The sequence below is a fragment of the Eucyclogobius newberryi genome, unplaced genomic scaffold (assembly GCF_026437365.1).
Source record: "Eucyclogobius newberryi isolate DKJ021-1_F unplaced genomic scaffold, fEucNew1.0.hap1 SCAF_16, whole genome shotgun sequence".
NCBI classification, from domain to species: domain Eukaryota; kingdom Metazoa; phylum Chordata; class Actinopteri; order Gobiiformes; family Gobiidae; genus Eucyclogobius; species Eucyclogobius newberryi.
Window position 1 is genome coordinate 20,690,965 of NW_027315790.1, and position 24,340 is coordinate 20,715,304.

At 41.4% G+C, this 24,340-nt stretch overlaps 1 protein-coding gene across 1 annotated transcript in view; it reads right to left on the minus strand.

Moving 5' to 3' along the window:
* Positions 1-434: 434 nt before the first annotated feature.
* The window catches only part of LOC140361940 (teashirt homolog 1-like), a 29,867-nt gene continuing 5,961 nt past the window's right edge, over positions 435-24,340 (minus strand). Inside the window, exon 2 of the mRNA XM_072447853.1 lies at positions 435-4,771. Coding sequence (XP_072303954.1) covers positions 1,479-4,771 — 3,293 coding nt within the window. The 3' untranslated portion in view covers positions 435-1,478. The remainder of the gene's footprint in view (positions 4,772-24,340) is intronic.

The window sequence follows — 24,340 nt, forward strand, 5'->3', positions numbered from 1 at the left end:
GCCCCTGTCCTGAGTGGGCAGCGCACGTCTACTGAGAGGGCGGAACTATTTTGGTGCCAGACGGTGTTTATGTGAAGTGCAAGGTAAAAAATACAAGGTGTATAATGATAAGGCTACTTTATATACTTGAACATTCACATTCCTTAAGAGGGTTTTCCTTAACAACTTACATTTAATACATTTCTTACGCTTTTAAGAATAGGTCGACCTGTAACCAGACGGTAGGGCTTTAGTCTGACCTGTTGTTGTGTCCTTGGGCAAGACACATCACTCGTCTTGCCTATATGAAAATAGTGTTGAGTCTAGTGGTGGTGTAATAATTAGTGGGAAGAATTGTTATAATAAGTGTAGAAAGTGGATTCGGTCCTAAAACGGCCTGAACTAAGCTAGATGCCTATAATGCTTAAGAATATACTTTTAAGAAAGACAAGTCATTATAGTTCAGAACATGGACTTTATTTTACAACCAAGAATAAAAGAAAGTCATTCTGAATAAATGAGTTGATAAAATCTGCAAATCTATTGTGTGAGAATTTCCATTTTCTGTACACTTCATGTACACGACACAAGTCATTTCTCAGGGACCATATTCATTGAAAAAGGACGTTTTGGTCCCAACATTATTTTGAAGCTTTTTACAATTCTTCCAATATTGGTTTAAAAAACAACATTATAAAAATGCACATAGTACAAATAATGTTGAATTGAAAAGAGTAAGATATGCAGACATACATGTCGAGTACGTGCTGAGTACTCACACATAAGATCTTAACTTCATCAAACGGCAGCTTCACATGAATTAAAGTTTTAACCAACTAACACAAATACTGTACATATTGAAACAATGCAGAAATCATACTTATTGTACAAGAAACAAAGTAACAAGACTGTTGTGAGAATTTTATCAAATACAAAATAATAATTGTTCAGGGTTCAGTTCTCACTAAGTCTGTCAGACATACATTTATTAATTTACACTTTCTTAAAGTGCTAATTTCATTGTAAATATTAGATTAAACATTATATGCCATTGATTTATTGTAGCCATAATCCTTCATTGTTACAGAGCATGAGGTACACCAATTTTGAAGGGGACATTTTTGAGTGGGTCAAATACTGTATGTTCACATAAAACATGCACAGTTATAATGAAAATACAAGTTGTGTTGGAATAACAATCAAAACATCTTTCAAAAACTGTGACCAAAATAAGAGCAAGTCCAGTTTGATCAGAGGAGTTCCCAAAGGCTCAGGTAAGATGCAGTGCATTGAGAAAAGCAACACTCAGTCAGTGAATGTAGTGCCACTGAGCACCTCTGTAAAACACAACTACTTACATTAGTGGCATTAAAGCTTTTATACCACTGGGCTGTAAAATGCTTGATCCAGTTGTGGCACTATGTTTTATGACAGATTCTATCTTAGAATTATAGTGCAACAATAATCTGTCATGCTATCACTTGACTATATTCCACCATTTAACTTAACTTTTCCATCTCTTTCACAAAGACCAGGTGGTCCTCAGGAGACTTTGCATGAGTTTTACAAAGGTGCAGTTTGATTGCATGTTTGCTCACAAAAGTCCGATTGCACAGTTTGCACTGATGCACTGAGCCACCCTCATCTTCTGTGAGCCCAGAGCAAGTAAATGACTTGTCCTCTAACCGGTTTACCTGCTGCTCGATTAAATCAATGGAGAGTTTTGAGAGGTCCTTCAAAGTAAAACCAAGGTGGGACTCCAAATGATGTATGTAAGAGGACGGAGTCCTGAACTGGGACGCACAGTCACTGCACAGAAACAGAGGCTGGCCAGAGTCAATATTCTTGAGGAACTTGGTTCCTCCTGTCCGTTTTAACTGGTATTTTACATTGGCCAGCCAATGTGAGATAGTAGTCATTGAGAGACCAGTGAATTTACAAATATGGACCCTTTCCTGGGGTCCTAAGTCATTAATTATAAATTTTCCATCAGGAGTCTCCTTGAGACTTGAGGCGAATTCAGCCTGAAGTATGAGGAGGTGCTGGGGGTTCCAGTTTGACTGTCGACCTTTGCGTCTTTGGATCGTAGACAGCTCCTCCAGGCCCTCCTCAATGGTACACCCATCACCATCTGACTTTTCAGAGATGGAGGAGGGGGTGGACTTTGGTGTCAAGCGGCCGGTCAGATTTTTCACCATGTCGGATATATCCATGAGTGCATTTTCCCGAAGAGGCGATGGTGACTTAGAGAAAGATTTGAAAATGGGCTTGCTGTTGTTTGGTGTGCCAGAAGTGCTCTTTGTTGAACATCCATTAGTGTTCTTAGATTTAGTTAAGTCAATAGGTTGATCATCCTCTTCTGGATATGGACTAACAGGCTCCACTTGTTTAACCTGATTGGAGTTGTTATTAAGTTTGTATAACGTTGCAAAGGGGTCCACAAAAGGTTTGCTGACTTTTGATGCTTTGCCCAGGTGGTTGTTCATGACGGACTGCAGAGCACTCAGAGGGTTAATGGCTGGTGGTTCAGGAGAATGGTCAGTGATAATGCTCAGGTTGCTACAACCATTGGTCAGAGATTTTTTGGGTGAACAGACTTCCGTTTTGACTTGTGTTTCAGGTTTTGAGTCTGTCAGCTCTTCCTCTTTGCATTTTCTGTGATGTTTATTATCAGGAACTGGTTTGGACAGATTTTCAGGACTTGGAGTGCTCTGTCTGTCCTTTGTGGAGGTCATCGGTGACTTTAAAGATCTGTTGTGTTTGTCCAAAACCTTTTCCTCCCTTTCGTTCTTCACTGAGTTTTTTCCTGTCACCTTTTCCACCAGCTCTTCCATGGCTGACACATTGCTCTTATGACCCAGAGGCGGTGAAGGGCTGTTAGATGCCTGCATGAGTTTCCCCAAATCGGAGGATAAAACCTTTAAACTGTTGTTGCTGTACAAGGGCTGAACCTGTGTAGATGAGGGAAAGGGGGATTTGATGGATCCATGCAGTTGGTAGGCTGCGTGTATGCTGGGATACCCGCCCCAGGTTGGGGTGCCTGTCTGGGCCTTGGTGATTGCACTTGAGACTGTATTCTCCAGTGACTTGAGGATGTCTAAGCCCCCTTTTGGTGCCTCCTCCAGATCCTCTTCAGTTAAATACTCATACGGTTTTGCCTTTTCAGGTTTGTCCTCCTTTTCAGTCACATCTTCTTTCTCTTCTTTGATTTTTTTCTCAGGTTCTTTCATTTTCATCTTTTCCTCTTCCTCTTTGTCATCTTCTATTTTATCTTCAGGACTCTCAGGCTGCAGAGGAGAGCCAAGTGGTGACTTCTCGTTAGGAGCCGGTAGCCTTGTTGTAGTTGGTGGAAGAGGTATTGATTGACATTTTTCTTCGATCACTGGATCAAAGACCAGCAGCTTTCCCTTCTTAGATGCTGTATTGGTAACTTTCAGAAAGTGCCCCGTGACCATCATGTGGGCCGTCAGCTGCTGTAAAGTGTCGTGTGAACTGCCACACTCCATGCACTTTAGAATCTGGGCTTTACGGGCCTCGAACTGCCACGTGTAACTGGCACCATTCTGGTAACCGTACCGATTGTTGGGGGTGACATAGGGGTTGGACATTTTCTGGTCCCTGGGAGACTCACCCATGGGGATGCTGGATGAGACAGACTCTGGTGAGCTTGGAGACATGAGCTCTTGAAAAGATCTTTTTTTGGTTGGAGGGACCAGCTTCGATGCGAGCGCTGGCATTGGTTCTTTTAGAGGCACTTTCTGATAGTGTTTAGTTTTGATCATGTGAACACTAAGGTCTTGCAAGGACTCAAACGAATGGCCACAGTACATGCATTTCAGTACTTTTTGGGCATCTTCTTTACCCTCCATTTCTAACAATGAGCGCTTGCGTGGCTTGGACCACTTCTTGCTTCTGTCGTCCTCTTTATCTTTATTGTCGTCTCTGTAGTGTCCCGTTTCATTCATGTGCACCGTCAGACCGACCAAGGTGTCGTAGGCGCCGCTACAGTCCTTACACCTGAACTTGCTGGCCCCTGTAAACACAGGCCCATACAGTTTATTATTCTGCCGGTAAAGCTGCACGGTGCTGAAGAGGCTAGGCTCGGGGAGCAGCTGGTATGGAGTGTGCTGGAAGGTTTTGGCTAATGCTGCCTGGTGCCAGTCGTAAGCTAGCCCACCGGAGTTACCTGAACTGGCAGAGGTGGCGTTGTTGCTGTTGCTCGTCACTGTCCTGGTGGCGGTGCTGCTGCTGCTGGTGACGTTTGAAGTGGTTGCTGCATTGTTGGGGCTACATTTGCTCTTCACATTGACACTGTTCTGGTTGTGACTATTCAGGAAACCATTGCTGCCTTTGTGATTCCCCCCGTTGCCATTATTTGCCGCAAAATTGTTCCCTTGTTTACTTTTGAGCATGTCCAGCGCGATGCTAGACCAGGAGGCATCGGAGATTAGATTTGCATAGACCGCCTTCATTTTTTCCAGATTATCTTGTATTGACATGCCGTTGAAGAGCTCAGTCTTTTCACCCGACTGCTCCTCTGCCTTTTCCTGGTCAGTGAAGGGGGGCGTGGATTTGAGGTCTCCCAAATGATCGCTGGTGCTGCTAAGCGGAGACGCATACCCAGCATCGGGATTGGTGCCATTGCTGAGTGGAGAGTTCTGACAGCTGAAATGGTCACGTTCCTCTTCGTCATTGAACAGATACTCGGTGTCTTGGCCATCCAGAGAGAGCCCATCGTCCTGCATGTGCTCCTCTTCATCGGCTTTGTTGAATTCATCCTCCGATCCATACGCTGAAACACACAAAAAGAGAAAACTGAATAAAACTGATCATTTGCATGAAATGTGCTTGAGTATAAGAACGCCCTTGACGCCTACGCTCCTAAATGTAACGTAAGTGGTAGGAGCTATAACCCTGAGCCTATTATTGTCAGTAGTTCTTATGGAGGACACAGGTCTGCTCTAATAAAATGGCAACATCCATATCTTGACAGTGACAGATAGTCTTCCTCACTGCACAGGCTAATGAAGGTATTGAACACTTACGCTCAACAAAGGGAGGGGTGGTAGCAGTGAAATATAACATAAAAACGAGCAAAATAGAGAAGCCAAAAACAATTAATCCAAGTTCAGTTTTATAAATATTATATATGTGATATGATGTGATGTCTGTCTGATGGTATATTTCAGCACAATTTTTCCAGTAGCAAGCAAAAATACCAGCATTTCTTAAGCCAAAATCGTTTTAATTATCATTCAAATGGCCGTCACTTATTAGAAGAACCATGGTTCAGATTGCATATTCAGTTTGCCAACATACCACACATACAATTCGCTGAATGTACAAATATGAGATAGGGGAGGAAATGCCAGCTGCATCAGCCTAGCCAAGCTATGGTTGGCTGGAGTCAACTTGGCATCGGTTGTGGAAGTCCTCACAGCGTGATATGAGGAAGTGGCCAGTGGACATGACAAGCCATGTTGTTACTGCCTGTGCTCCCCGAGTACTCCAAGCTTCGAGTGTGCCATTTTGAAAGAGGAGAGACACAGCCATTTTCTCTGGATGCTATAAATGTCTGTCTATCCTGTCAAACTTATACCCAGTTTTCAACATACTTCTCAGTTTTAAATATGATAGTGAAAGCTGATAAAGAAAGAAGTGTGAGAGATGGAAAAACGCTGGGTTAAATATGTTTCAGCAGCTCCCACAATCCATCGCTCATAAGATGCTTGTCTGAGGTGCCAGTGTCAGTCTCCAGTGAGGAGGCAGATGTGCTGTCAGCTTCAAACAGCATGTAGCTCTCTATCCCATAATCGGAATGGACATAATACCTGATGTTTGTGAGGTGCCAGTTACTGCTGCCTGGGAGAAGCTGGAGGTCTAACAGCTGCAACATTGCTGCAGTGTGTAAGTGCACGTGTGTGTGAAACGGACTCTTGCTAATTAAACTAGTCTGATGATGGATGAAAATGTGGTATGTGAAAACAACATCATACGGAATTTCATTTTTAAGTCAAGTCCAAGTCAGTTCCTCTCCATGTTATGACTAAATGGACAGGCTGATAGTAGTTTGGATCGTAAGAGCAACGTTATTTTAATCTTTTATGTACAGTATAAGAGATACAGGATATGACATGGCAAACGGTGGATCCCACAATTGCAAATACATTTTCAAACTAAATTGGTAAAAGCAACAATGTGAAGATAGGATTTGTACCTGGTTTGGCTATAATATGTTAAGGGAGAGTGGAGCATGTGATAAAAAATAAAGATCAATATCTCAATACAACAACAACAACAACAACAACAACAACAACAACGACTACAACTACATATTATAGCAACACGCTAAAAAGCAAAGAAAGCTAAAAAAAAAAAAAATACACACACACTTTGGCCAGTGCAGGAGTGTAGTTTTCTTGTCCCTAATCCGGTGAGACAATGTTTAAATCAGACCCTTTCAAAGTCAAAGTGTGGTTAAAACAAAGCCGTTTAATGCCCAGAGTGAGGGAGAGCTGACAGCAGCACAAACACATTCACACAACACAACGCTAAACTGCACCGCTCCCTGCCATACTCCATATGTTCACTTGACAGGCTTCAGTGTCAGGAGTGTGTCCGCATGTCAGCCCCAAGGTGTCAGTGTCCACACAAACAACAAGCCTGAACGCAGGTGGGAGGGGAACTCGACAACAACAAACACGAGTCAGCCATTTTTTACTCTCTTCCCTTCTCTCACGTCGCCCAGCCGGAGCTTCTTCTCCTCCTTCACCATCTGTGTCAGAAAAGCTGCGGGTGCCACCGGCGGCTAACAAGGCAATCAGAGATGGAAAAGATGCTGACACGGCGGCTTTCAAGCGTCACTCAGAACAAAAGGAGGAGAGAGAGAGGAGAGAGAGAGAGAGCGAGGGAGAGGGGAAAAAGGGGGGTGCTCGGGATGGGGGGGATTAACACAGGGGTGCAGGGGAGGAAGGTGTCTGTTGTGGTTGTCAGTCAAAAATGTAAGCCCACTTTGTGCTGTCAGAGAGGATAGGGAAGAGCGGGGAAGTTTTGAAAAGAGTGGGGAAAAAAGATTTGTTTAGACCGGCGAATAAGCAGTGTGTAGTTCTGAATAGATGCATATTCAGGAGATAGTACACAACAGGAGGATGGAAGAATGCTGAAAACAAAAGTTCAGCTCTACATATTGGAAACATGATAATTTGTAATATTTGGAGATGAAAAATACAAGACTTAAGATTCACTGGTCCAAAGAAAGGCTACATTTTCTACTACAGCTTTTCAGATGAACAAAAGATAACTACAAAGCAATTACACTGCCTTTTCCAATATGTAGCTTATTATTACAATATATGAGGCGACTTGCCAGAGATGCTCTTTTCTTTCTGTGGAAGGCAGGGCAAGCGAGGTGCAGCGCGATCACTTATGTTTGCGAGTCAAGTGCCACATTCTGTCAGGTGCAAGTAGGGGATGCAATGTGGCGAGTGGGGGGAAAAGCAAAGCCATCTGCGTTGGGAGAGGGGCCTGTCACTATTGTTGTGCCCGGAGTCCAGGATTTGGTGCTGCAGACAGGTGACACCTCAGTGGGACATCTCTCCAGTCATGCATGCCCCTCCCCTTCTTAAAACTCCATAAGTCCCCCAAGGCAGGAGCTGTGTGCGGTCTGTAAATGCAATGGCACTGTACTGTACAATAGACATGAGGTGGAACAGGGCGAAAACATAAGTGAGTCACTATGGAAATGCAAAGGAAGTTGTTTGTAATATAACAGAAGAAGAATTGAGGTTAAATGGATTCAAAGCCCTGATTCTCAACATATGGCTGTGTCAGAGGTGCCAACTTTATAACTCTAGAAAGGACAAATTATACAAACTGACAGTCTTTGCCGACTATTAATGAATGCTACGTTATGAATAATCAACTAAAATGGGATAATTCAAATGTATAGATTTCTGAAGTTTAATGATATGTTATTTAGACAAAAATACAAAATGAGCAAGAAATCTACACTGTCCATTGGCTTTCCTTGGCTAACGATAGCAAAGTCTTTCACTTCTTATACCCTTTTCATTTATTCATGTTGTCTGTGAGAAGAGGTGCAATCCTGGCTCTCATTTGCAGTGCTAATGTCCAATTCCTCCAGCCTTCACCTGCTGATTTAGCCTTCGTGGCCCCGCGCTGTTTGCAGGACGGGGCCTTCCTCACACCGTTTAGTGGCCCTTCAAAACAGGAGCCTGGGCCCGGCAGTCTTATTTCTCTACGCGTTTCGCTTTGTCACCGGCCGCTCCATTCGCTGCCACTCACCTCTGATGGCTTTGGACAGGCCTGATCAGTGTGTGTCACTGACCTGTTCGCTGTGCACAAGTGTGTGTACGTGTCTTTCCGAACGGAGGGGGCTGTAAATAAAATGACATTATTTCCCCTGTCCTATCATGTAGAAAAGCCAATTATGGTAATGCTTAGTATGTCAGGCAATCTCTGTCTCTCTCTGCTCGCCCCGTCCACTTCACTTTGACCCTTTTTTCTTCCTTCCTTCAGCTGTGGCTGTGGTTTCATGCGAGCTGACACCCTTTATGGACTACTCTCTGGGAGACATACATTGAACCGCGCTGGCAGAGACAAGATGTGTGTTCGAAGTCTGAACAACTATGGACATATCGAGCTTTTCATTCAGTTTAATGGAAAGCGAAGCGTCCATCAGAAGGTGCTAGAGCAGATTATGCCTCTTAGGATTGATTTGGGATGGTTTGTAATAAAACCCCGACACCGACAGCTCTGTATATTTATCTTTGCTTCGGACTGACATAAGTTGTACAATAGATCCTGCCATCTTGTGGTGGAAAGTTAAACAGCAAAAAAGCTTTAAAAAAAAAAAAAATAGTATACTCGGCCATTTGGTAGGTGCATATCCTTTTAATGTTGTAGAACTCTATGATCTAAAGCAGTGATTGTCAAACTGTGGTGCACGTACCACTGTGGTTATGCAAGCCTCTTCTGGTGGTTCCCAGAGACTTCTTCTATTGAAGTGTTTCCTTCATTTAGAGTACATTCTATTCACATTTGTTCTCTTTCTTGAGTTATTTCTTCATTGACTCTATTGTATAAATGGTGTATTCCTACTTAAGACCTGGTTTAGCCCTAATTGCACCTGAAATAGTCCTGTTGTAGATCCATTTTAGATATGGTGGTACTAGGAAAGCCAAATCTTTTCTTTGGTGGTACACAACTTTAAAGGGCTACTATATGTTTAGTTTAGTTGTTGATGAGAAAAAAAAGAAACGCCACTCCAGAGACTTTAAGTGGAAGCCATATTTTAACTCACAGCTTGCTCGCCATGACATGTAAAAGCCAAGTTAATAGGCCCCTGCACCGCCCACCAGCCACCCATAACCTCATGAAACAACCCGCCATATGGCAGCTCCAGGGTTTCTAATAACACGTGTTGTACAAATCCCAACATCTCATTTGGCTAAAACTGCCCTAAATAGTCAAATCACAGCTCATGAAATATCTTCGAAGGCTTTTACAACAAACAGGAACAAATTACAAAATGTAGCCTGGTGGGGTTTCACATACGTAATAAGCAATTTGCAATTACTTGGACACATGCGTTTTATGCTAATAGGCTTTTTATGGGTCATGCATACAGACGCAGGCACACTTATTAGCCCACAATGAGAAGTACCGGTATGTGGATGTGTAAAATGTTAAGATCCAACAGGGAATGCACACTGAACAATGCATCTTGACAGAGTACAGTTATTTCTCCCTCGGTTTAAGTTTCACATATTTTGGTTACCCTGTCCTTCGTCTTCGCTTTCAGCCAATGCGTTAAACGTCCCAAGAGCTAGTTTTGACATGCCATGATAGTGACTGCAGTCTATAAATCACCTTTTCCTGGCCTGTCATTGCAGGATGTTTGAAGGACCAAATAACTGCTATTAGATCATCAATGCGACAGATTCCAGCGCTTTCGAACTGCCTCGGCCAAAACCCTGCACCCAACAATACGAGGAGGATTGCAGCAAAGATGTTTCCAGCTATCTGTTTTATTTTCTGAACAAACTGAAGTAATGCTAATTCAAGCTGATGTTGCTAAGAGGTGCTCAAGACTTTCCGAGGTCGAACAGATGAAGGGGAAGCATCGTCAGGCCCTTTGATATAGAGATATTTCTAACCACAGCATATTTTTTTATTTTAAAAAGAGTGATGCAGAAGGGGCAGAAGTGATACAAACATATTTAAAATGAATAAAACAATTGCATTCTATGACTTTCATTCCGATACAGACTACCACTGATCATCACCTATTATAAAACATAAAAATACTGTTTGTCAATATTAAATAAATTTAAAAAAACTGAGAAAGAGCATCCTGTATAACAAAAACAAACAAGAAACAAAGACATTGCCAAAAATGTTCAACGTACTAAACACTAGGGGGCAGATGAATTGTTCCGTTAACCAACAGTGGCCAAACTGAAAAGGAAAAAATAAAATTCTGAGTCATGTTTAATGAATAACATAATTTCTTTTTCCCTTTCTTCATAGATGCCATCATTTTGAATTCACCTGCACTGGCCCTGACAGTGAAGCCTCCCCTGAAACAACAGCTGCTCCCATCGCCTAGCAACAACCAGTTGATGGATGACCCCAAAGATGGATAATTACCATAAATCACTATGGTTGTGTGGAGAATAGGAGCAGAAAATAATTGTAGGAAGGAGAAACAGGCTTAACCGCAGTTTAAAACATCATGTTTAGACTAACTTTGACTGGACTTATTTTGAGAGGATGGTGTCCAAGTGCGATCAAAAGTCACATACAGTCTTTTAGAATTGAAATCAAATTATTGAAATATAAAGTACTACAACTTCAGTGAACCATAAAACCATTACAATCCTTTTACTCAAACAAATTATTAGTAGAGACGTCTCTATATCAAATGTTGGTGTTATAATTATTTTAAGAAATGATTGACGACAAAAAACAATCAACAAAAAGCAATTTTCTTTTATTCATATTGTCTAACATTTCTCAAGTATGTGAGAAGCTTTATTAAATACAACTTTCTGAATGATATAGTCAGGTTATTGTTGTATAAACTTTACTTAGCAGATCAAAACTATTTACTTTTATTAGTACTTTTTGGAAGTATTAATAGAAATGACTGAAATTGTGAATTTTGCTCCAAATAGTCTCCAGACTTTCGGGAGATTATATTGTAAACTGTATAATCAAAATCACTACATCCCTAACTATTAGCACAGGCTCTAAACAATGATTCTCACAAAATGCCTTTCTTTCCTCTCAGAAAACCCCCCCCCAAAAAACCCAACTGTATTTTGAGAGCGCATTGCCCTTGTGTGGTCAAAAGAACACATTGATAAATTATTAAGCCACTATTTTAAAACTGTTGAGTGAGCAAAGATGACTCATGGGACAAAAACCCGCCCTGACTGAGCCGTAACAAAGAAAACAAATTGATGCAAGGAAGCAAGACGGGAAACGACGAAGACTGACGGACGGCGAGGATGATGAGTCCAGTCCTGTCATCGGGATGGAAGGGGACGAGGGCCAAAAAGCACCAACAGGAAGAACAGCCTCCGCTTGCATTCGTATGTACAGCAGAGACAGACATGGCAAGATGGGAGGGGGGGAAAAAAAGTTGAAGACGAGAGGAAAAGCTGAGAAAATGAGAGGGCACGGGGCCAAAAACAGGGTCACAGCCCAACCAGCTCGGTCTAGCCCAGTCCGGTTGCACAATAAGCCATCAATCAAGCTACTCTGCCCTGTCAGCCCTCCACTATTCACCGAGGCCATCCACTTTGTACACCAAGGCAACAAAACAGACACACAACAACAAAAAATGTCTGCACACTAAAACTAATGTGATCCACGACTTGCTGTGGGGAGTTTATCGCCGCGTTGTGTTTAGATTAAGATCAGCTTATCGTCTACTCTGGTGATAAACCATGAAACGTTTTGTTGTTTAGAATGAAATCAAGAAGAAAATCATATACAATGACTGGCAATTGATGATTTATAGATTGTATACTATCTTCACTTACACGTCATTGTTTTGAATATTTGACGGCGTAAATATTTGATGCGGTGTTCTTAATATTTATCTAAATTTAGACATTTTCCATGACTACAACTTTGTATAATGTCCAGAAAAAAAAAACGAACAGTGTATAAAAACAGTGCCAGAAAGGATAAACAGTACTAATTTAGCACTGTCTATATCTTCCTAGTTCATAAAAATATAGATCTGTTAATTTACTGTCTTTTGGCTGTAGCTCTGTACACTCATCCAGCCACTTATTTTCAAGAGCAGATAAACAAGACCATTTTGTGGGAACGGGACCTCCGAGACCCAACACAGAAACATTACTTCACAAAGTCTATAAAGAAAATAATTAACCAGATTCCCATGCGCAAACCCTCAGGGCAGAGGAGGCGACCGAATGTCCCCAAACATTTTAGTGCTTTTAACTGTATGTGTCACGGGGGAAATTCCACCGCGCACGATTCAAATGCTTATCCTTTATGCATCACCACGTTTTCGTTTCACCCACAGACGCGAGACACGCTCAAGTCCATTAAACAGACGTGTCTCGGAGTGGTTCTCAAACTGTGGGACCGGTAACACTGGTGGGTTTATACTTGAAGTTCGATACCACAAGGATATGAAAAAATGCTCCCGTTTTAGTAATAGACACGTCATTTTCTGTTTGTTTTTTTGAAGTGTTTATTGGCTAAAGACTGGTCATTTTGTCTGATACTAGGTTCTGACAAAGCTTAAGATTGTTCTAAATCTGTTCAGGAAAGATCACATTTTGTGCTGTTTATCTGATTTCTTTAAGTCTCTCGTTTCAATGCCATTTTTAATATTAAGTGTGTTGATACTTTTGACAACCCCAGTCTAAACTTGAAGTCCTTGACCTGGTTTAATCTTACTTGAGAGCTGGTGGAAATTTCCGTTAGTTTAATGTGTAAATGTGTAAATTGTGTGCTGGAAGTTTCCCACTTTGGCCCAGGTCACTTTTGAAAATGGGTTTCGAGCTGAATGAGGTTTTACCTGGTTAAACAAAGGTTAAAAAAAAAAAAAACATGGTTAATCAGTCATGGACTAGTTTTAGTTTCGTCCTGGTTTTACTTGGATAGACTTCAAATCCATTTAGTCTGAGAACTGTGGTACTAGTAGATAATCTTTCGGTTCAAGTCATCATAGATATATCAAGCTTAAAAAATAAGCTAGTTTAAAATAAATGATGAGAAGAAGGATGAATTAGGGTTTGAAGAACATCCCTTGAGAAAGTCTGTAAATGATGTCCTGGTGTCTTAAAGTCTGAGGCCTAAGTGTGCTAGTGTGTAAAACTATGCGTGTCTGTGTGAGTCAGAGAGAAGAGAGTGCACGAAGCTACAGAGTCAGAAAGGAAGCCATCCGTCAACAGAGCACAATATCGGGCTGCGGACAGACAATGAGCGGCTGGAAGGTTCTGGAAATGGGAGAAAATGCCTGCCCTCCCAAAGTGCCTTCATCTTCCGCGCACACAAGCGCATAAGAACAGCACCATAACTCTATATCCGCAATCAATCTGAGGAGACGTGTCCATCTTCACTCATGTTAATGGGAGGGACTGGTGGGGGACAAGGGTGAAGCAGAGGCTACGTGGTGACAACGCTGACCCCAGATCAGCATGAGCTAATGTAGATTTGGACAGTAATAATAAAGAAGACAGACGGGATTTTTGCAATATAGTACAATCACTATGAGTTTTAGGGTGTAAAAGAAGAATTAGCACAAAACAACGATCAAAACATCTAAAAAATGGCGCCAAGAAAAACAAATTGGTCCCCAGACACTGCACTAAGCCCGATATACCTTACCTAGTTTGCAATGATTGTAAAATTGTGAAAAAAAAAATCTAAAATGTACAGTACAGCATTCATTCTAAAGTATTCTGATAAACATATTTACTAGTAGAGAAGCAGAAGTTTATCTGTTTATTTCACAGCTCTTTTGTTCACTTTTTATATTGTTTTTGCTAATACATCTGTAGGAACATTATTTACATCCTGCCAGCAACGCCAAGTTTTAGATGCTGGATCTTGAGCTCTAATGATTGATTTCTATTGTGAGATTACATTCCGTTTAAATGTAACACTCTGTCCCAACATTTTTTGAACTGGATTAGCATTTGTGTTGAAAGGGTCCAGTGTGTGTTTTTGTACGTGGGAGGGGCGGGGGAAGAGTGATGGCTGTCAGCTTGCATCTGGCAGTGAAAATAAATTAGGCTTATGAAGACAAATGAACGGTCGTAGATAGAGTAAACCGGGGGCGGAGGGGATCAGGACAGACCGGGGGATTAGGGAGACGCTACAGAGGCGTGTTCAGGACGTGTGGTTTTATTTATGTTTAAAAATAAAACTACAATAGTGTCGAGTTGTATCTTCACTAGGACATTTGGATAATCAACAGTGCAAAGCTAAACCACGTGACTACAGATGTATCAGAAATATACAATGAGTTATATTGTTAGGAGGTAAATTGTTGTTGTCCATAAATGTGCCAAAATAGTAGATAGTTTGAGTTTTCTTGAGCTATTCTTCACAATACTAATAATAGAAATACAAACAGGCTTTGTTTCATTGTTCAATTTTTCGCTTTAACTTTCCCGTAAATGTTAGTGCTAATAAATACATTTTGTGAGGCCGAAGCTAATATTACATGACGGTGTTATTGCAGTGGCATGGATGAGGCGACGTTGCCAGTTAAGGGACTTTGCGTTGTCGCCAGTGACCATTCATTAAGTAGTCTCTGAGCTGGCAACCACAGCGGCTTTGGCTGCGGCTCTCTCTGGCTGCAGGGGAATCATATGTGTGGGTGTGGATTCCCTGCCAGAACATTCAAATTCATAAACTATATTTATTTTTTGCCTGGGTTGTTTTACAAGCTCTCACAAGGCAGTCGTGGTCATGGGTTAGCTGTGGTACTTTCTCTTTGTGTGTTGTTGTGCAGATTTGTCAGTGCCTGTCCCGGGACACACTTCCTCACAGCCAGAGGAGGAGCACTCTCTTGGGGCTTTGTCACGCGGCCGCTCTGTGCTTTTCCACAGGCCTGGAGCCCCGTGTTTGATAAATGACACATGTCATTCTGTCAGCCCCTGCCATCCGGACTGGGAGGCCCCAAGCTGATGTATAGCCTCCCAGGCAAAAAGGAAATCAGAGTGTTTTAACAGCGCCCTGAGAACATGGCCTCTTCACTACAGTTTTGTCTGTTTATGTCTGTCCATAACCTGAGTGTAATTGAGCATGTAAGTCCTTTAGGTTGTGTGATGTGTGATCATGGGATGTCAGTGTTCTGAATGGACAATGTTGTGAAAATGACAAGGACAAGTTGTTAAGACTAAAAAGGCAGAAATCTTGGAGAGGAATTTATGCATAAAACACACATAAAACTAAAACTGTCACAAAGAAAACATTTGGATTGACAAACTAGACAGCATTATGCAACAAGAATTATAGTGTAAGATTGTAGACTTGCAAACAAAAAGATAAGATGAAATAATAGTGGACCTTTTAAAATCATTGTAGAATCTCGCAAACCCATAAACTTTGCCCCTTTCCCTAAATTTGAGTTTACTATCAAATAGATGTGAGGAATATAAATGCACTGTATTAGTAAGAGTTTCTGCGTTGCTGCGTTGCTCTGTAGCTGCTCTCAACCTGTCAGTTGGAGGGGCAGAAAGAGACAAATCATCGTCATGGCCGCCCCAGCTGTTCTCCAAATTTGGTGTGAGGAGTCCAGGGAAGGGGGTAGGAACAGAAAAAAAAAAAAAAAAGTTGCAGTTTGAGTTTTAACGGCTGACACTTCCCAGAATCAGGCCGGTGAGCGAGGACAAGTGGTGCTGCTATCACAAACATGCAACTGACTGATCATGATGACGCTAAACCAGGAACAGACCCAGCAATGAAAATCCTGCTTGAAATTAACTCTTAGACATGTCGACATAACTCTTTGGACAAGGTATTTGCACCGTTGGAAACAAAACCGACACATGTTCCAAACAAAACCTTTACTTGTGTTTACAAAAGTGTCAGCAATGAATAGCAAGACTCATTGTGTCCATATTTCCTTGGCATTATAAAACTGCCCCTGACTTTCACTGCACGCGGCTATGAGAGTCCCGCCGGAGAGGACAGTCCCACCTGGAGGTTGTGAACTCTACATGACCCCGTTTGATTGGCCAGGCTCCCAGGCCCCTCCCCCTTGTGCACAGAGAAATATGAGAGCGAGAGAGAGAGAACACCGGAGAGAGACATCATTAAGCTGTGAGTGATGCGTGGCAGCCATGGGTGACATCTTCCCCTCTTCCTTTCTTTCCTTTTTTTTCTTTCTTGATACTTTATTCACCTCCCTCCATCGCTCAACCCCTCCAGCCATTTTTCCACTCCCCTTTCTCTTCTTTTTGTCTGCTGTCACTCTCCTCACATTTTTTACTGCCTCAAACACACAATAGTGTCTCACTCAGGCTGCAGTCTATAGCTCGCTTGGCCCGGTCATGTAGACACTCATAATACAAGCCAAAAGAGGGGATTTTTTTCACATTTGTCTTCCACTCCACCATTGTACCATCAAATTCCTTTCTTTTTTTTCTAATACAGTGTGGCTAAGATTGTCTGATGCTTAAAAATAACGGAAAAGTTATGTGGTAAATGTCTTCCCCCCCGTGAGAACACATTGATGTTATGAATCAACATTATCCTAAATATCTGGCTGATATTTTCATCGTTATTATATTTTTCATAAAAGGGAAAGGTGATTTGTAAACTTTACTTCAATCTGTGGTTGTCATAAAACACTGAGATATAGTCAAATAATCTGCCATAACAGCAAGACAAATGTTGGGCGAAACACTGATATCGGACAGTCCTTGGCAAGTAAATATACTTTTGAAAAAGTATCTATATCTACTGTAGGGATCTTACCTGGTGCAAGAAAGTCTAAAAGCTATATCAATCATTTATAGTCATTAGTTAGAGTTTACATTACTATTGTACACTTTTTGGTGGAACACATTAACCATGGCACCTTGTTGGGCTCCTGCTGATCTGTTTGCAGTCCACACCAGTGGTTTAATGGGCCAATCACATGGTATTTAGGGTCCACAGGCAGGACTGGAACCAATCACAGAGCTGACATCTGTACTTCAGCCTATTTTAGGAGAAATACGAACTATTCTGTTTTTCAAAAACAAGCACACAATGGCAATTTGTGCATTTGTGTATGAGAAAGACAACAGTGCTTTTAAGAACACTGGATTTAACACAATTTCGATTTTACTGCTTCTTCCAGCTTTGACCAATCAGCGTGAAGTATTTTTTTGATTTCCCGACTGCTTTCGGCGAGAGCCTTCTCAGATTGATTCATATGAAGAACTTCAGAGTGACACAGAGATCAATCTGGCGTGAGCCAGGTTAGGAACACAGCCAAACAACAGAAAAAGAAGTGTAAAACTGTTCCATTTCGTATGTGCTTCAAGTATTCAGTTACCTGACAGATACAGTGTACAGAGCATTGGTGAAGCAGGTACTGTGCCCTCAGACTTTAACAGCCTCGATCAAGCAAAGAGACAGAAAGCAGAGACACAGAGAGGACAGTGATGAACAGAGGAGGGCTCTACCAATCTAAACACACACGGGCCCCGGAAAATATTTAACCATTCGAGAGAAATCAAATCCTCAAGCTGCAAACTCAACAGTCAAGAATGTTAGCAGAGGTTGTTGTTGTTAAAGGTGTATTGTATATACATTTCCCGAAGGAAGGGCCGCCAGCTGCTCGTCTCCATGACAAGATGTTAAATGCTTTACCTGGAATGTTCCACAGTGTGTTATTAAACACACTGTGGAACCCGGCCAAGTTACATGCAGTTCTAATCTGTGGAGATGTGTTTCGAGCAATAAAAACACTAAATTAATATAATGGTGAAACATTTGGTGTTAAAAATAACCTTTACATTATAGAGAATTATTGATTGTCCAGGTCACAGTGCAATCGTAAATACAAAAAAATATGATTTTAAAATGAGTCTATTCCCTAAAAAGTAAGCCTAAATGTAAAGCGCTCTATGTCAAAGAAAACTGGTGTCAATAATCGAGAATAACTGTTGAATCTAGGGTTTTGTTAAGTTAGATATTGCAACATCCCTAAAACAAATCTTACATTCATCTAATATTCTAGCAGAACAAAACACTACTGGTTGTCTATTGTCGAGTTTTGATGTATCTTGTAATTTCTGTGTCACGGCTGTTGACTGACAGAATCTGGAGAAAGATGGTGATGGACAGGTAAACACAGTCCGGCCTCAGACAGCTCAAACACAAGCAGCTGAAGAGACGGGCCCAGACGGACCAGATACTTACAGACAGGTGGGCATCTCAGTGTGGGCATCTCAGTGTGGGACAGACTGATGTAGACAGGACATTTGGGGGTTCGTGAGGCCTCCTGCTGTCCCAACGAGACAGGCGACTTAACGGGACAGGGCTCAGCTCGGACCCCCTGTGGAATGTCTCTGTCTGAGCGAACAGGGGATCAGGGCAAGTTTTAAATGGAGGTCAGTGCAGTGTTGTTTCATAGATACCAAGACAGGTCAGCTTCATTCACTGGCTACTCACATAAGATACGGGCATTTAACAACAAGCTAAACTAAAATGCCACACAATAACACAGGTCTGCGGTCGGGTAGGGCAATATTATACCAATATATATAATAAAATACAAATCGATAGTTTTTTTTTTTTTGGGGGGGGGGGGGGGGGGGGGGGGGGTGAGTCCGATGAGTCAGACCTTATTACTCCTACTCCTACAGTTCTTATTGTGTACAATTTGGGTCGGATTACAGAGATGCAGAAACGTTTTGAGAAATAAGAGACAAGCTTAAAAGTTTTCCTTTTTAATTAGCTTTTTCTGTAGCATTTTTTGCCCAATTTTTAATTTAGCTTCTTCAAATCAACATTCACAATATTCTCTAAATTTGGATATACTGCCCACTTCTAATCACTAAACTAAATGACAAATTAACTAAAATAGACAGTGAAATTAGAAAAAATATGATGGTTAAATCCTAAAACTGGATAGTTGTATACACTCTCTGTGCACTCAAGCTGTTCCAGAACTTTTATGGATTTCATCGGGACAAACAGCCCTCATAGTTGATGTGACGGTCATGAGTTTGAACTTCAAAGACGACTCCACCAGACTCCACTGCCCTGTGACCTTTGGGTTTCCCACCAGACAACATTGTGACTACAAAATGAAACCACTGCCACAAAGGTTTCTGGAAATATGTTAACACAGTCAAGCCAGAGAGCCCATAAGGGTTGGCAGTATTACGGCCCTGCCTCTTTCAGATGTTCAGACTTCATGTTCTTGTAACCAGTTCACTGACTCCTGAGCATCCGGCGAGAGAGCACTAGATGAGGCCTGGAGACAGCCGCAGAGATGAAAGAAAATATGAGCAGGCTGCGGGAGAATTGAGTCAGTAAGATCCAGATTGATGACAGATAGGAAGATGAGAAAAGGCTTATAGGGAGCAGGCGGGAGGCAAGTAATCCCCCAAAAAACAGGAAAAGGAGAGAGACTGGATGGAGATGGAGAGTACTTCCTCAAGGACAAAATGTCATCTGTTAACTGTATTCACACAAGCTTTATCTAAACCAAACTACTGTCCATGAATTTACTACAGATGTTTCAAGACAAGAACTGGCCACTCCTTATATATATATAATAAAACTATGTAATGAAAAGAAAGAACAGATATAGGAAATCATGCTGTTTTATATCTGGAGAATGTTTGCACTAAACAAATGGGGCTAAAAGCAGAATATTAAACAGCTAAAATGAGACGCTTTGGCTCATAAATTTAACACAGAAACATGCTTAAACCTTATTATAATTTAGAACAAACAAATACCTAATAAACAAGAGCTTTCTGTTTAAGTGTAAATGAACTCATCCATCATCACGCTCTGTTAAGCAATGACATTATCCATGCGATTAGTTTGATTGACAGATGTCTGTTAGCCGCCCCAGCTGTGCACTGAACCGCACATACACCTCCGCTCAGGGTTCTGCTCTTCCATCCATTAGCCCTGTTGCACTCTGACTGGTCTGATCTGGTTTTACAGTCGTATAAAGCGAACCTTTCTGCTGGTGTGTGGGTTCTTTCACATGTGGCAGACACGTAAACCTCAACATTTAAAGACGCATTTTAGCATATTTCTTATTTCCTATTGATAATATGGTTGCTATCGCCACCAAACTGGTATCAAAGTGTGTGCAAATAAGCTATAAACAAAGGACAATAAATGTGTAATGGTGGTCAATTACTTTAACCAGCAAAAAGGTGAAATATTTAGTGCATATTTATACTCACAAGAAGTATTACGCTGCACATATCTACCTGGCAACAGTCCAGCACAAGGCCATATTATCAAGGACTAATAACACCACGGTCAGAGTCGCCAGCCCGCCATAAATCAATGCTCAAAATAATTGCTAATACACTGGTTATCGATTAGCATGTCGCCCTGCTCTCATTTCACAGGGCGGCGGTGGCTAAGCACTGGTGCAGGGACAAGGGTAAAGTGTTATTTCTCCAACAGGCCCAGAGACAGACAGCTGGGCACAGGGAGATGACTGGAGGGGCTGCCGCTGTAATTCTTAATTGACACCTGTCAGGGCAGTGGCGGCGCTCGCAGCTGCTGCAGGGGAGTGCTGCTCATCTGTCACTTTTCATACGCTTTCCTCACACACTCATCTCATCTTTTGTTGTCTTCTGAACCGCTCTGTATGTGAGGCTACCAGAGAGCACCTCAGACATTATACCCTTGCACTCACATCTGATGCAAAGGAAAAGATTCAATACTTGATAGCAATTTTGACTTAGTTATAGTTTTCCCCAATACCATATAATCATATGGTGGGCGATCATTACAAATATATATAAATATTCTTTTAGAATGTCTTGATGACGATATGCAGACAATGCAGAAATCTGCTCGGATGTGTCTGTAGTGTTTTCAGGGTTGATGTATCGCTATAAAACATGATAGGACTGTGAAATTAACCAAAACGTGTTAAAATAACTCATAATCCTTATCTTAAAGATTATACTGCAACTTTGTTGTATTTTTTACTGTTAAATTGATTATTTGGCAACCTTTTTAATAGTCAGTCCAAAACATCTACTGTGATATTGCCCCTTTTGATACATCTCCCACCTCTAGTTCTGATATTTTTATATATTTATTTATTCAGAAAAGGTCGAACGTCATAATTTCGTATATAGATACCTGTTTAAATGAGTATCTGGTTTCAATTGTTTTGTTTCAAATAGTAATTGTTGGGTAAGGTTTTGTCAACCCTAGTAACAAAAGATAAACTGGTACTGCTAGTTGTGTAAATAGTGTTGTGTCATTATTTAGACTTTGAGGTCTCGACCTGGTTAAATAAAGGTTGGGAAATAAATTGTGCAAAAACATGTCACATTTAAGGAACAAACAACGTTGAAGACGTCCATACATGGGTTTCAAACTAATCTTATGTGAACACTGGCAGAACATGCTGAACAAGATAATGTAATAGTGACTATGTTACAGCATATGTTGTTAACCAATCCAAATACATCTACAAACAGTGTCATTTTAGCATAACCTGAATCTTTATCAACTATTTAGTCATTTCAATTTGTCGTGAAACCATATCAAGGCCTCTTGTACCATTATAGATATTTGCATTTGCAGCTTTTGCCAGTACACAAAGTGAAGCTCACAAATTTTCCCACAATCCTCTGCAACCATCAACAGAGCATGTTTCCAATTGAGTAAACACGGGTCAAATACAGTTTGTTTTGTCCTTTCCCTCACAGCCCGTATCGCTCAATCACCAGGCGGATTTGGACCCTCTAATGCTTCAGAATAATTAGCAATCAGAGCGATCTTTCATTCATAACCGTAATCCCCGTATTATTTTACATCCCCGGTTTCTGCATTGTGCTTTTGTTTAGCAGCTGTTTTGAATCACGGCCAGGGGGAGATCTTTGTCAATGGAAAAACATAGCTGAAAGACGTTCTATGCTGCAGGACGCTGGTGTCTCAATGACCTTGTTTTCTTTATTTCTCTATCAAAAGCTCCTTGTGTTTTGCTTGAGTGAAAATCCAGGTTTTCCTGCTTCCTCTGAACCTCATTAGGCCCAGGGATAGTTTTACCTCTTACACCCAATCTCTTTACGCACTACCCAAACCTAATTCACCACATATTTTCAATCGGTCCCTCTTTTATTTTTTTTTTCTTTCCATAAGAGCGGTCATCGATCTTCATTTGTCACTTAACCTCCATGAAGACGAGGACAGGCCGTGCAGTTGTGCGGGTCTGCGTCTTTTGATTTCCCCCTTACATGCAAATGAAAGAGCGGGATTAGGCAAGTGTGTGATAGCAAATATATCCAGCGACTCCTTCAGTCAATGTCACCTGTTAATGACACTTTACACATGCTGCCTTATCGCGCCGTCCCATATTCTTCGCCATCTTCGCAAATGCAGGGTCGCTGATGCATAGAAAAATACATAAACTTGTTCGGAGCTCATATACACGCTAATAACACACAAACACGGCCGAGCCAGCTCCTGACAAATGTCGTTAAATACTTGATCGCGAGCCACTGATAAAACCAACTGGAATAATAGTCATCAGTGGATTGTTTGACAGCTGCTGCGAGCGGAAAATATAACGCAACGTAACAACAACAAGAAATTATTTATGAGCTTTTGGATATTGAATCATTTTTGAAACACAATCAAAGTCAATCACAAGCCGGCGATGCAGCAATTTGGCAGATCAATTATGCAGATGTTTGTTTGTGTCGGATGCCCTTCCTCTGATGCAAGGTTGGGAGAGTTTCCATAAAAGACCTTGGACATTAAAACAAGTCTGGGTGAATGTGTGCTGAATATTTGTGTGTGTGTGTGTGTGTTAGTAAAGACAAATTAGATGTTAATTCGGTGTTCAGTTGTGGCTGATCTGTTTAGAATGTAACATGCCCCACTTTTAGAATGAATAAATTAGACACTAATTCGTACAATTCAATTAAGGACAGGAGAATCCTTGCACACGAGGGCCGGAGTCGACTACACACATTCTTGGTCGACTAAAGACATGCCCATGCATCGATTAAAATGGGGTGTGGCATGGCGCTGGCAAAAGCACTCAGACTATTATCATCATTTGACCCAAACTGCCCTCATAAGATTCACAAAAATCAATTATAGCAGTAAACAGCTTCTTTATGTGTTAAAAAGGCACAACAAACTCTTACCTAATCACTCCATGCCTTCTCTTTTCAGCTGTGGTCCACATACATTTTTATTATCCCAATAAAATATTTAGAATGATGGACTAAAGGACTACTACGCCACACAAGAAGCTGAAACCACATGACTGCATCGGTTATAAGAGCTCTGCCGCTACTATGTAACTTTGAAATGTTAACGCGGATGAGGCCTTCTGAAACGAGATTTCCCAGCTCTGTTCAACACCCCCTCAGTACCCAAAGCAGCTACTACCCTTGCACTTACTAAATTACAGTGTTTTAATCAGTGCAACCTCAGGAATTTGCCAATTTTACACCGAAAAACACACCAGGGCTGGAGATCCGTGAGGAGGCTAACATCACGTTGATTCTATAAAGGCAGCTTGCAGACTTGACACTTTGCAGAATTTGTCAGCATTAATCTCTGGGGCCCTGTCACTGATCCGTCAGCTACCTGGATAATTAGGGAGCGCGGCTAACGATGGCATTGAAAAAGAAGAGAAGACGACGCAGAAACACTTCCCCCTCAAACGCCTTCAAGTTGTAATTAAGAGACTACTTTTTGCATCAAGGTGGCAGTGTAAAAAGAATCCTCTAACGTCACTCTACTTTTACTAAGCGATTTAAGTGAATAAATCCATCAGGAGCATTTTAATACAGCGTTGCATCCATTGATATTTATATTACTATGGTTTTTGTATATGTAGTTGCACTTTTTAATTCGCAATGGTAATGTATAGACGGAGGAGAGCAATATAGACCTTTCTATCACTAAAGCATGTTCCTATGTTTGTGAATTCTGTTTATAGCAATGGCCATAAACCATTTCTGATTCTGGTTCTGATTCTGGTGATTCTACTCAAGAGACAAAGGAAAACTAATTACTGTGTGGTGGAGGTTTGGAGGGACACATCCCCAAGCGTCAGGTTTGACAGAATCACAGTGTCACTTCCACTGCTCTCTGGACCAGAGCGAGGAAAGAG